This window comes from Rhincodon typus, chromosome 23 (assembly GCF_021869965.1).
Source record: "Rhincodon typus isolate 14 chromosome 23, sRhiTyp1.1, whole genome shotgun sequence".
In the NCBI taxonomy this organism is placed as follows: domain Eukaryota; kingdom Metazoa; phylum Chordata; class Chondrichthyes; order Orectolobiformes; family Rhincodontidae; genus Rhincodon; species Rhincodon typus.
Window position 1 is genome coordinate 33,596,144 of NC_063354.1, and position 12,540 is coordinate 33,608,683.

Sequence of the window (12,540 nt, forward strand, 5' to 3'; positions counted from 1 at the left end):
GTTACGATAACACATTCTGCATTGTGGGAATCTCTTCACTTATTAGAACGGTATGCATGGGAACTGAATTTGATTTGATCCCAAACTCTAGCACTAAAATCTCAAGATTTCATGAAACTTTACATGCAATATTCTTGTTCCACTTAAATGACGGGGAAAGAAGGGAGTGAATTTGGAATCTGAGACAACGTTTTGAATTTTTTTATCTAGCAAAGTAATTCTCATTAGTTTGTTGGATACATGTCTTTGGCAGTAAAACAGTTTCTAATGATTAAATACATTCCTCTCCTTAAAGATATGGCTCAGATTCCCTTATCAACCACTGATACTTCACTTTGTGTTCACTGCTGAATTAGCAAAGACTCTTCCAGACCAGGAAGATCCCAGGTTGTATTGCTAAATCTGTACTCAGTTGCTGAATTGTGCTGAAGTTTTGGTAGGGGTAGCAGGTGTAACATCGTGCATGAAGGCAGGGGGAAAGCGGATTAATAGGATTGTTGCTGATGAATCCCCTAATGTGATCCTTGAAACCATGAATATTTTATAGCTGGCATTGGTACAGGATCAGGGATACTACTGTTAATTTCTCTTTGTTGCTAAAACATCTACAGTGCATGTGGGCACTTGGTGCAAGTCATCATATGTCACATAATACATAGAGATAATACACAAAACAGATTGTATTTTAAGGTAGTAATGCATTGTAGGCCTAAAGTAATATTGAACGACTGCAATTTAAGAGCTGACCTGACATAAGATTTGAAGTTATGACCGATTTTGTTTCACTGTGGTTCATGAGCATCGCATATTGTGTGTTGAAGTCTTTGAGATTAGTCCTTAAAAAGGAAAAATATGTTTCTATATTTCAGTGGGTTTTGCCAAGAATCAGGCCATTGTGCAGAGTTTTGGGAGGTTCCTTTGTTTCCTGGATGCGGTAAGTATGCATTTAATCTTGCAGAAAATATACTTTCACTATTAGCTGTTCTGAAGTACTGGTTTACACTGACCATTTAATATTAACTCTCCAGTATGATAAAGTGGACAGGATATGTCATCGATTTAAATTTGATTTGACGTATTTACATCTAAAGTTGTCTGCTGGAAATAATTGTGCGGTATTAACTGACAATCAGATTCAAAGCTGGTTGTGATCTCTGTCAGTCCATAAAATTTAATTCTGTGTCTTCCAGAGGGATGTTAAACTAGTGTTGACTTGCATTACAACAATGACATTAACTTAAAAGTAATTCATTGGCTCAGCAGTAGATTGTGAACACATTGGAGAATAGAAATGCATGATTATTCTTTCTTTTGAAGCTGTACCTTTAAAATTCAAGACTGTGTTGGTGTAGCTAGAGCCAGGGAATGTCACCTGCGAAGGAATTTTGTGAATGATTGACACAATACTACTTGCCATTTAATTTTGCCATTTTCATTGGCCACCAGCTTGGTTCGTGTAACATATGGCACTTCAGATACTTTACCATAATATCAATGTCATGGCAACTTTGCATCTGCAGTTGTTACCAGTGTTTGCAGCAGTCTTCAAGTTGCTATACAGTATAATTGGCAAAGATTTAGAGCTTGTGAGACAGGTACTTGCAATGTAACCAGTTTTCAAATGAAGTGGGGCTTACTGGTGATGTGCGGCTAACACAGGAACTGGTTGCAAGCAATATGAACAGGCCAGGACCTCATTTGCAAGGTGATAATGAGCACAGAATTCCTGCTGGGGCAATCATCTGGATGTGTTTAAAGAGCCCTGCTGATTCTCAATTCAGCAGAAAGGATATTTTTCCCCCTGTTCTCTTTTTAACATCTCTCAATGTAGTGTTGCATTAAAAGGTTTACAGAGGAAACACTTTCTTTGTATTTACTCTCGTTGGTGAGACCCTAAGATCTAGGCAATGTGGAATCTAACTTTTAAACAACAAATTTCCACGTGCAGACTCCATTGTTGCAACACCGGTGAATGTTGAACCTTCCAGGAAAAAATAAACACTTCAAGTAGATGTTAATCAGTTTACTTATTCCACCCTTTCCTTTTTTAATCTGGACGTTGCATGTGAAGTGAAATGATAGGATTTGTTTCTAATCGGGGTGATACTTGTAAACTACACTTAGAAGCATTAACACATTCTGGCAAAGATGGAACCCACTCAGCCCATTGTGATGTATTGTTGATAATGGCTAAATTGTTACGGTCGACCTAATGGAAACAGCCATCAGAAAGGCCAAAAATATATGCTGGGAAGTTTATCTGTTTGCCTGAATGATAAATGTTTCTACTCTTTTTACTTTACTGTCTAACTTGAGTTTGGTTAGCGTTCAAGGGGAGGTCACTTACCTTCTTTTGGTCCATTCTAAGACTAGGAAATTGGAGAAATTCTTTGAACAGTAAACATTTGTATGGCCATGGAGGCAGTGAAAAGGAATGGGATGAATTGGATGGCTCTCTTTCAAAGAATTGTCACAGATGCAATAGGCCAAATGGCTTCTTTCTATCCAACATGATCCTAGAATTTGGCCTAAAACACCCAGTGCCAAGCCAGGTTGCCTTGGTTATTGATCACCCATACTTTCTTCTCCGTCATCATAGCAGCTCACAAAGATTGATGTGGGTAGAAACAAAATCCATTAGTGCTGTCTGTTAATCGTAGCTGCCAGTGCCTAGAAAAAGGCTGAGAAAGGGTAGAAAAGTTGAGAAACAATAGACAACCTGTTTTAAAATCCTTCTAATTTTATTTCCAATTCTGGGGTTTGGAGAATAATTTCTTGTAAAAGTCATTTGGCTTTCCAAAATCTGACTTTTTACCCCAAGAGTGTAACATACATTGTATGGTTTGTCAAGCTTGATCAAGTGATTGGGAGCTATCATCACCTTCCTGCAGCAGTATTGAAATCCTCTGCATTGAGTGTCAAAAACTCCAACAATATAGAACTCGTGAGATAATACATTCAAAGCGATCACTTCTTCGTCCAGTGTCTGGCTCAGCGAACTTTGAACTTCCTGGGCTAATCCCAAAGCAGTTCAGTTAAGGAATACTTGCTGAGGAAGGATGACGTTAAAACGTAAAAACATCATTGAAATTATTGACACCACCAGTTGTAGTCTACTCTAGGTTTGAAAGGTTAAATAGATCCATGTACTATCCTGCCAGAATGAGAAAAGATTGAAATAACTAAAGAAGGGGATTGAATTTAATTACTGTCAGTAGTCAACTAATCCTATTTGTCAAAACTATATCATTTACTTGTTCTTTATTCCTGAGGAGCTGCCTCTAATATGGTGTCGTCATGGTGAAGAAAGATTGATGGAGAAGTTCACTTAGCCCATCTTAATACATCAGTTCAGAAAGATCTTACAGTTCATATGTACAGAAAGGGGAGCTCCTGAGCTAATCAACCAAAAACACATCAGGTTTCACATATAATATATTTTGAATCTACCTCTAAGGTATGATCTGACACACTCCTGGGGTAGATGGGCCTTCTGGCTCAGGGATAAGGACATTTCCACTGTGCCACAAGAGCCCTCAGGTTCCACATTTTATGCTGATGCAATCAAGTTCTACCTTGCCTTTACCCACACGGACTCCTGCACTGTCTCTTATTGGTCATGTTGCCTTGACCAACATCCAGTTCTAGACGCACAGAAGTTTCCAAAAAAAAAACAAATATTGGGAAAATCAAAGCCACTGTCTTTATTCCCTGTCACACACTCCAGTTTCCAGATGCTGGCTCCCGTCTATTGCCCCCGTCATTTTCTGAAATTGGACCAGTCTGCTCACATCGTTGGCATCCTTTTTGACTCAGTTGAACCCATTAACTTCATCACTAAATCTACCCACTTGATCGCTTGTATTTTTTAAATGGTTTTTAATTAAACAAATGTTGCTTTCAAACTGAAATTACTTGAATTACTTCTGTAAAGGAGTTTCTTCTGCCACATGACCTGAAACATATTCTCTTTGGGATGATGGTGGTATAGTCATAGTAGTAATGTCACTGAGCTGGTAACCTGGAGGGCCAGGCTAATGTTCTGGCAACACAAGTTCAAATCTTGCCACGGCCAACTGGTGGGATTCACGTTCATTTAATAGATGTGGAATTAGAAAACTGCTCAAAGTAATGATGTCACATGACTATTATCGGTTGTTGTAAGCCCCTATCTGGTTCACAAATATGAATTTTGGGAAGGAAACCTGCCATTCCTGAACTGGACTGGACAACATGTGACTCTATACCCTCGGCAATGTGGTTTGCTCTTAACTGCCCTCTGACATAGCCTGGAAAGCCATTTTGTTGAAGGGAAATTGGGAATGGGCAAGCAATGTTGGCCAGTGCCTGCGATGCACATATTCCATAAAAGAATAAGAAAAAAATTAAGCTACCAAATATTGACCAGGAACGCGTGTACTTCTACAATAGCTAGGCCGATCTTCTGGAAATAAGTCTCTAATCTTTTAGTTGCATCAGGAACTCTACCGCAGTTTTGTGCTAAGTCTAAATGACTTGACCTCTAATGGTTGGCTCATCAGAGGACACCTTAAGGAAGATAGCTACTGGCTCATATTTGACATGAAAAGGTAGGATTTTATGCAGAGAAGCAAAAAAAAATCAAGAATATCTGGAAAATTTTGGAATCTAAAAAGCCATTTCAGCTTATTGATCAAGTACCATCATGCTCCAAAGCTGGCTAAGCCTTTTCTTAATATTTGGCTTCCTTAAGATTAGAAAAACCCTGCAAAAATAGGTTACAAAAAAATAGTCACCTCAAACTAGAGGCCATTGCAAAAATGAGTGCACCCAGTTGGAATGTTGACTGGTTTGATTGTATTGCAGCTACTGTGGCTCAAGCTGACATCTTGTTTTCGGAGTCAAGTGTAGAATTGCACTGTTGCAGTTGGTAGTACTAATAAAGTTGTTAGTTGAATCATGAGCTATAATGTGCAATTAACTATAGAACTTTGATCTGTAAGCCAGGAGAGTGGCTTCTCTTTAGATTGCAGAAATCCCACTACTGTATGTGAAAAGTATTAAGTGGCATTCTTATATTTTTGCAGCTGACTTTGATGATATGGAGTGTGATATTTATGGTTATATAATTAATCTAGAAATAGCACTTGATATTACCACATAAGCACTAAATGCATTGTTGTTCGTTTGCCATTTTAATGTGGTCTTTAACCTGCCTATTCTAATGATTTCAGCTTTGCTGAAACACATAAGCTAAAGAATGTAGTACATTACGTTAAGCATTTGTCTGTTAACGTTAACAGTCTCTGAACTATGGTTTTAGTAGTTGTGGGTTCCGATGAAAGCACCTCAAGAGCAATTACTGTATTTAAATACTGTCCCCAGCTGTAACTTGTTAAGCCTGTACAACTTGCTGTTTTGATCATGCCTCTATCATGAAATGTGACCAAAAATCCTATAAGGAAGAACAGCTCTAATTATAGATTACAGCTCAATTCTGAATGCTCCTGTATGGTTTTGTCCCTATAACATCCTTTCCTTGGAAAATCATTTCAGTTATTTCCTCACTCTTTGAGTGAGAAGATTTTCCATGGCATCCGCTGTGGCTCAGCTAGCAATGATCTTGCTTCTGAAGCGGAAGGCTGTTGGTTTAGGTTCTGTGCCAGAACAGTTAATCAATGTTGGTGCTGCAATAAAGGGGCTGCGTGGCACTGACAGAGGCAGCGTTCTTTAGATGAGATGATAACCCAGTCTGCTTTTGAGTGGCTAAAAAAGAAATCTGACAACTGATCTCTCCCGAGTGACGTGGACACTTCAACCAAAATACCATTTCCCTACTATGGGGACTTGGAACTGAATCACACAAGAAATCGGTGGTGTCATAGTTGTTGAATTCCATGCAGGATTTCTCCTTGTGAGGCTATGTCGGTTTTCTCAAAATGAAATCATCCCAAACTCACCTTGTTAACCAAGCACCTCCCTGTATGGTGCCCCACTTGTCCTGTGTTTCCATCCGCTGTAGATGGAAGTACTGAATGCTGCCGGGATCTCCCTGATGCTGGTGCTATATTTAAAATGCAGAAACGCTGGGTCTGTGGTCAGAGTCTGCTGGGGATATACAAACCACTCTATCGCTCTCGCTGTTGGTGGTCAGTACCAACAGCACAGCAACAGTGTGACAAAGGACCTTGACCCCATTCTAGCTGCCCCTTCCTCAGGAGGAAGCAGGGTACTGCCAGTGGGCCCCTAGTTGGAGGAGGGGGCGCATGCAGGCTTCCCTGAAGTCTCCTTTTGAAATGATCCGGTGCTGGCCAGGCCTTTGGACTCCATCCTGTCTGCAATCCTCAGCCGTGTGAGATGTCAAGCTGACCAGGGTGCAGCATGTTCTGGACAGGAAACACTGTCTGGGACCTGTAGTCAAAAAAAAAGTGTCACCTACAAAATCTCCAAGGCCAGTGGGCCCCACTGTAGGGCAGGCTCTTCCAGCCCAGGAGGTGGAACCTAGGACTGCCCTGCGATATAGTGGGAGAGAAATGAAGAAGAAAACTTTCTGAGGGCATTTAGGTGGCACAGGCGAGACATCGTTGTAAATATATTATCATATTTGTAAATGTATGTTCATTTTTCTTCATCAGCTGGATGAGCAAATGTCTGTCTAAACACAACTACAACATCGAAGTGACACATCCCAGCCAACCTTCTCACTATGGCCCAAATGAGCACTTCCTGCACTATACGTGGGCTTTGTGGAAGCAGGCCATTTGGCCTGTCAAGCCCACACTGACCCTCCAAAGAGCTAGACCCATGCCCCTACGCTATCCCTGTAACCCTGCATTCCCATGGCTAATCCACCTAGCCTGCACATCCCTGGACACAATGAGCAATTTAGTATAGCCTCCACCTAACCTGCATGTCTTCGGACTGGGAGAGAAAACCAGAGCACCCAGAGGAAACCCATGTAGAAATGGGGAGAATGTACAAACTCTACACAGACAGTCGCTCGAGGATGGAATTGAACCCAGGTCCCTCGTGCTAATCACTGAGACACTGTGCCAACCAAGTCAGAGGGTGTTTCCTATTTTGGCAATAAGGATCAATCTTTCCGGGCCCTAAATCATTGCTTATGAACCACAGCTATTAGTTAAACTGATTCCTGATGGTGTGGGATGCAATCAAATTGGACTTCACACTGTCATGCCAATGGTTCTTATCAAATGTGTATTGTTCACAGGCTCGTTCAGCTTTAGTGTATAAGGGTCAGTGAAAAGTTGTTGTCTTTGAATGACCTCCATCACTCGGAAATGAAGTTCTCGCCCTCACAGGACTCTCTAAGAAAATTTAATAAGCTATCATGTGCCACACCATCAGTATAGACAGCTCAAGAGAGAAAGGGAGAGAGTGTGGTAGAGAATGTGCTGCTGAGCTAAGTGAGTTTATCCATATCCACTGCTAACAGGTTCTGGACAATGATAGAAACCTTGGACTTGATGAGACTTTTCTGGAGCAGGCTGGTACAAGACTTTAGTTTATCTCCTGCTGTACATAAGGCTGAGGTTGTAGCAAGTGTTGAAGAACAATTCAGTGTCCCATCCCATCACCAGCTCTGAACTAACAGCTAGTGCCCAGTCACCAGCAAAGAGGTAATTGTGAAGTATGTGCATGGAGATGTTGGTTTTAGCCTGGTGTTGACTCGGATAAGCAGCTTCCTGTTCATGCAACATCTGCTTTTGATGCCAGGGTCTCCATCGTAGAAAGCATCAGAAAACGTAGAGGAACATGCTGAAGAGGACAGCTGCCATGTTTACCTCTGTCAGTGATTGGGAATGGGTTTAAAGACCCATACACATGTGACCATCAAGAAATTGTGATGTATTTTTCAGGGTTGCTGAATTTCCCCGTGACACTCCAAAGGCCCTTTTGCCTAACTGTATCAAAGGCCTTAATCAGGCCAGCACATGTGGTGTGGAAGGCCACGACCTGTGGTTTGCATTTCTCCCAGAGCTGTCTAACTCTAAACACCGTAACAACGGCTCTTCGATCTTTTCTGAAACTACACTGACTCTCTGGCAGGCTTGAGGTGTTGCACTCAGTGGTTCAGGGAGATTCTGTTGAAGGTTTGGCCAACAATGAAATGGAGTGAGATACCTCTACAATTGTCACAAGATTGATGGGTCCCCTTCCACTGGACAAAGGGAGTTATCGTCTTTTGGGATGGTTCCTCAGCTCCCATATCAATAGAAAGAGTTCAATGAGTTTCTTGACCAGACCTTGACCTCCAGCATTGTAGACCTTGGATACAACAAACATATTTGCTGGAGCTTTGTCACACTAGAGAGGATTATTTTAGTTGTTTCTCACAGATGAAGTTAAGGAGCCCTTAGTAGCTCTGCCATGAATGACCACACTCGTAGTACCATAATTTGGTATGAGTTAGCACTTTTAAACAGGAGGAGATAGGAAAAATTAAAAAAAGGGAAGAGAAAGATTTAGGGCGTGGGCCGTATAAAGATGCAAAAGTGCAACTATGGCACTGCTGCACGGCAGATCATATTTTCTTGTTACTGAAAATAAAACCTCACTAAAAATGGGAAACTGGTTTTATAGAAATGTGCTGTGTGCCTGGCACAAGCTCTCTGAATCATGGGGACATTGCGACAGGGTTTACAAACAAAGGTCATTCTTGGTTGCTTCAGTTGAGAAAGCAATTCCTGGCACCCTAATCTGGAATTTTTTTACGTGTAGACACCCTTTAACATTTATTGCTTTTCTTTGAAACTTTTTGAACCAGTCAGTGTTTTTTTTTATTAGCCATTAACACAGTTTTGGACGGCAGATTATTTATACCACCAAATATATTCCATTCCCTTTTGGCAGTCAAGTAATGGTCAGTGGGGGAAGAGAATGGGGATCAGTAAAGGTCATGGACTACCTCGATCTCTGGTAACTGTTGGCCAGTTCTGGAAGTCAGGACTCAAAGAATAATTTACTCGCTAAACTTTTAAATTTCTGATCATGATTATTTTGCCATTTTGAGTAGATACAGATGCTTCATTGGAAACTATCATTGGAGCTCCTCCTCCCTGCTATGTGGTTATTTGTCTGAACAAGTGAGGGAAAAAGGAGAGTTACATGCATTTGCATAACACCATTCATGGCCTTAAGATACCCTACAGTACTTTGGCATCAATGGAGCACTTTGGAAGTGTAATGGCTTTTGTAACAGATGGAAGTAAACTTGACAAGCAGTTATGAATGCAACAATACTAACTCATATGCTAAATAAACATGTATTTTATGTCACAGGATGATGTCATGATGCCACAACGAGTGAGGCTGCAGTATGAAGCTGCCCTTACGAACAACAATTGCGTAAGTACCAAGAATTATCAGACCTTTTGACTGTCTAGTAACTTTCTTGATAATACGTCGACTAAATATAAAGGAAATTCACAGAACCTGCACTCAAGAGACACATGGATATTGTATCCACAAAGTATTTCAGCCCACTCTCAAATCCCTTTTGAATCCCAGTCAGTGGAGCTACCCCCATCATTCATTGAGTAAATATTTATGCTCGGCTAGCTCAGTTGATTGGATGGGTGATGCAGAATGAAGCGAACAATGTTAGTTCATTTCCTGTACCAGCTGAGGTTACCATGAAGGACTCTCCTTCTCAATCTCTTCTACACCCCTCTGCCTGAGGTGTTCTGACCCTCACGTTAAACCACCACCAGCCATCTCACTCTAACGAGAGAGCAGCCCTATGTTCTAGTCAGACAATGGTGACTTTATTTACTTATCGTGAAAACTGGAAGACCTGACTTTTTGTGTTGCCCTACGTGTGATTTCTTTGGATGTGTTGCTTTTCTCTGTTCTATCTGTTGTCCTGACTGCTATCATTAAACATGTTGTCCAAGTTATTGGTCAGTGCGTTGAGTACAGGAATTGGGAGGTCAAGTTGCGACTGTACAGGACATTGGATAGGCCACTTTTGGAATACTGCATTCAATTCAGGTCTCCCTGCTATTGGAAAGATGTTGAGAAACTCTAAAGGGTTCAGAAAAGATATACAAGGATGTTGCCATGGTTGGAGGATTTGAGCTGTAGGGATAAGCTGAATATTTTCCCTGGAGTGTCGGAGGCTGATCGGTGACCTTATATAAGTTTATAAAATCATGACGGGCATGGATAGGGTGAATAGACAAGGTCTTTTTCACGGGGTTTAGGTGGGAGGGGACAGATCTAAAAAGGACCTAAGGGGCAACTTCTTTATGCGGAGGGAATGGAATGAGCTGCCAGAAGAAATGGTGGAGGCTGGTACAATTACAACATTTAAAAAGCTTCTGGATGGGTATATGAATAGGCAGGGTTTAAAGGGATATGAGCCAAACGCTGGCAAATGGGACTAGATTAATTTAGGACATCTGCTGGTTGGCATAGATAAGTTGGACTGAAGGGTCTGTTTCCATGCTGTATAACTCAGTGACTCTATAAGTCAGGATCAGTTTTGTTCAATGTTAATATCTCCTTAGGTACGTGGAGTATTGCAAGCATACCCTTCAGTTTTATTTATTCTTCATTGCTGAAATGTTTCACCTCTATTTCTTCCCCGCCACTTGTGCATTCGCCAGTTAAGTTTATGCAGAATCTTTCTCTATTGTTTCATTTTACTGCCCCATAGTATTCCACTAAAAATAAATCCATTGAGACATTCATCATGTTACCATAACAGTTCCCCACCCATTACAATGTCAAACTCAAAATATAACATGATCTTAAAAGAATTGCAGAGCCACTGAACTTTACCATACTAACTCTTCTCTTGTTCCACCCACCCTTCACAACCAGCACAACCTATCATACAAAGCCTTCAGAGAGTGAGAGGAATTATTACTGCTTTAGCTGTGTGCGAGAGGCCCTCGTCCTCTGGTATTGTAAATGCGACTCAATTGGACTACGATTCATTTTGTTTCAATAAAGAACGTGGATTTGTATTAGCACATACCCAATACAAACAGATCTGTCTTATAGAGAAAATTGTACTAGAATGACCTGCATTTGGAAAAACAAGACAATAGAAAATGCCCAAGGTGCTTTATTCACAATAGTTCTCTACTCTGTAAAAGTGTGAATGAGTCATCTCTTGCAACGACTGAATCTACAAGTTATGAACTCTTCGTCTTTTAAATAAGTTAGGCGTATCCTAGCTTCTTGTAAATTTCTCAGTATCTCTGGTCTTTATCAGTGCACTGAGGAAGTGCAAAGTGGTGCATTCATCTTTGTGTTAACTGAGTCTAGGTTTCCTGCAGTTATGGCTTCTATGGTACTTTGCATGACAAAGGCCAGGTGTTACCTCAATGCAGTGAGTTGACATTTTCTTCCTTACTGTAACAAAATTAAAGCTGTTTCCTATAATGGAAAGAATGTTGACCACAGAAGAAATCTGTGGATGGTGGCAGCGAACGACCATTTGATTTAAACATTTCTGACAATGTTAGAGGTGTATTACACAAGGAAAGTTCAAGTCAGTAATGAGAATCCCAAAACTTGCTGCTTGAGTTGTTGATGTTTCAAGCATGACCAACAATCCTTTTTTCCAAAAGAAAAATTAAAACCTATTACCAAAAAGTCATTTAACCTTTAGATCTTTCCCTCTGAAAGTCTTTCTCCTTCTCACCTTGGTATTTCCCAGCTTACAGCTAACCTTTCCAAATATATTTTCAGAGATAGTAGGAACTGCCGATGCTGAGAATCTGAGATAACAAGGTGTAGAGCTGGATGAACACAGCAGGCCAAGCAGGAAAGCTGACTGTATCGGCGCTGCCTTGTTCTCCCAAGAGGAGCTCGATCAGTTCATCCACTTCACCAACACCTTCCACCCCAACCTTAAGTTCACCTGGACCAACTCTGATACCTCTCTCTCCTTCCTGGACCTCTCTGTTTCCATCTCTGGCAACGACCTGGAAACCGATATCCATTTCAAGCCCACCGACTCCCACAGCTACCTAGAATACACATCCTCACACCCACCTTCCTGCAAAAATGCCATCCCCTATTCCCAATTCTTTCACCTCCGCCGCATCTGCTCCCAGGATGAGGCATTCCACTCCCGAACATCTCAGCTGTCCACGTTTTTCAAGTACCCTCAACTCCCCACCACCTCCCCCCTGCACCCCCCCCAAGTGATCGAGAATGCCCTCGACCGTGTCTCCCGCATTTCCCGCAACTCATCCCTCACACCCCCTCCCCGCAATAACAACCAAAACATAATCCCCCTCGTCCTCACGTACCACCGCATCATCCTCCGACACTTCCGCCATCTGCAATCCGACCCCACCACCAAAGACATTTTTCCCTCCCCACCCTTATCTGCTTTCCGGAGGGACCACTCTCTCCGTGACTCCCTTGTCTGCTCCACACTCCCCTCCAGCCCCACTACACCCGGCCTTTTCCCTGCAACCACAGGAAGTGCTACACCTGCCCCTACACCTCCCCCCTCACCCCCATCTCAGGCCCCAAGAAGACTTTCCACATCAAGCAGATGTTCACCTGCACATCTGC

The 12,540-nt window shown here is 41.7% G+C and overlaps 1 protein-coding gene across 5 annotated transcripts in view; it reads left to right on the top strand.

Moving 5' to 3' along the window:
- Positions 1 to 12,540, top strand: part of LOC109935846 (UDP-GlcNAc:betaGal beta-1,3-N-acetylglucosaminyltransferase-like protein 1) — an 87,591-nt gene that overhangs the window by 24,045 nt on the left and 51,006 nt on the right. For all 5 annotated transcript variants that reach the window (XM_048610879.1, XM_048610882.1, XM_048610880.1 and 2 more), the window contains exons 4-5: positions 870 to 934; positions 9,283 to 9,348. In XM_048610879.1, the coding sequence (XP_048466836.1) occupies positions 870 to 934; positions 9,283 to 9,348 (131 nt within the window). The remainder of the gene's footprint in view (positions 1 to 869; positions 935 to 9,282; positions 9,349 to 12,540) is intronic.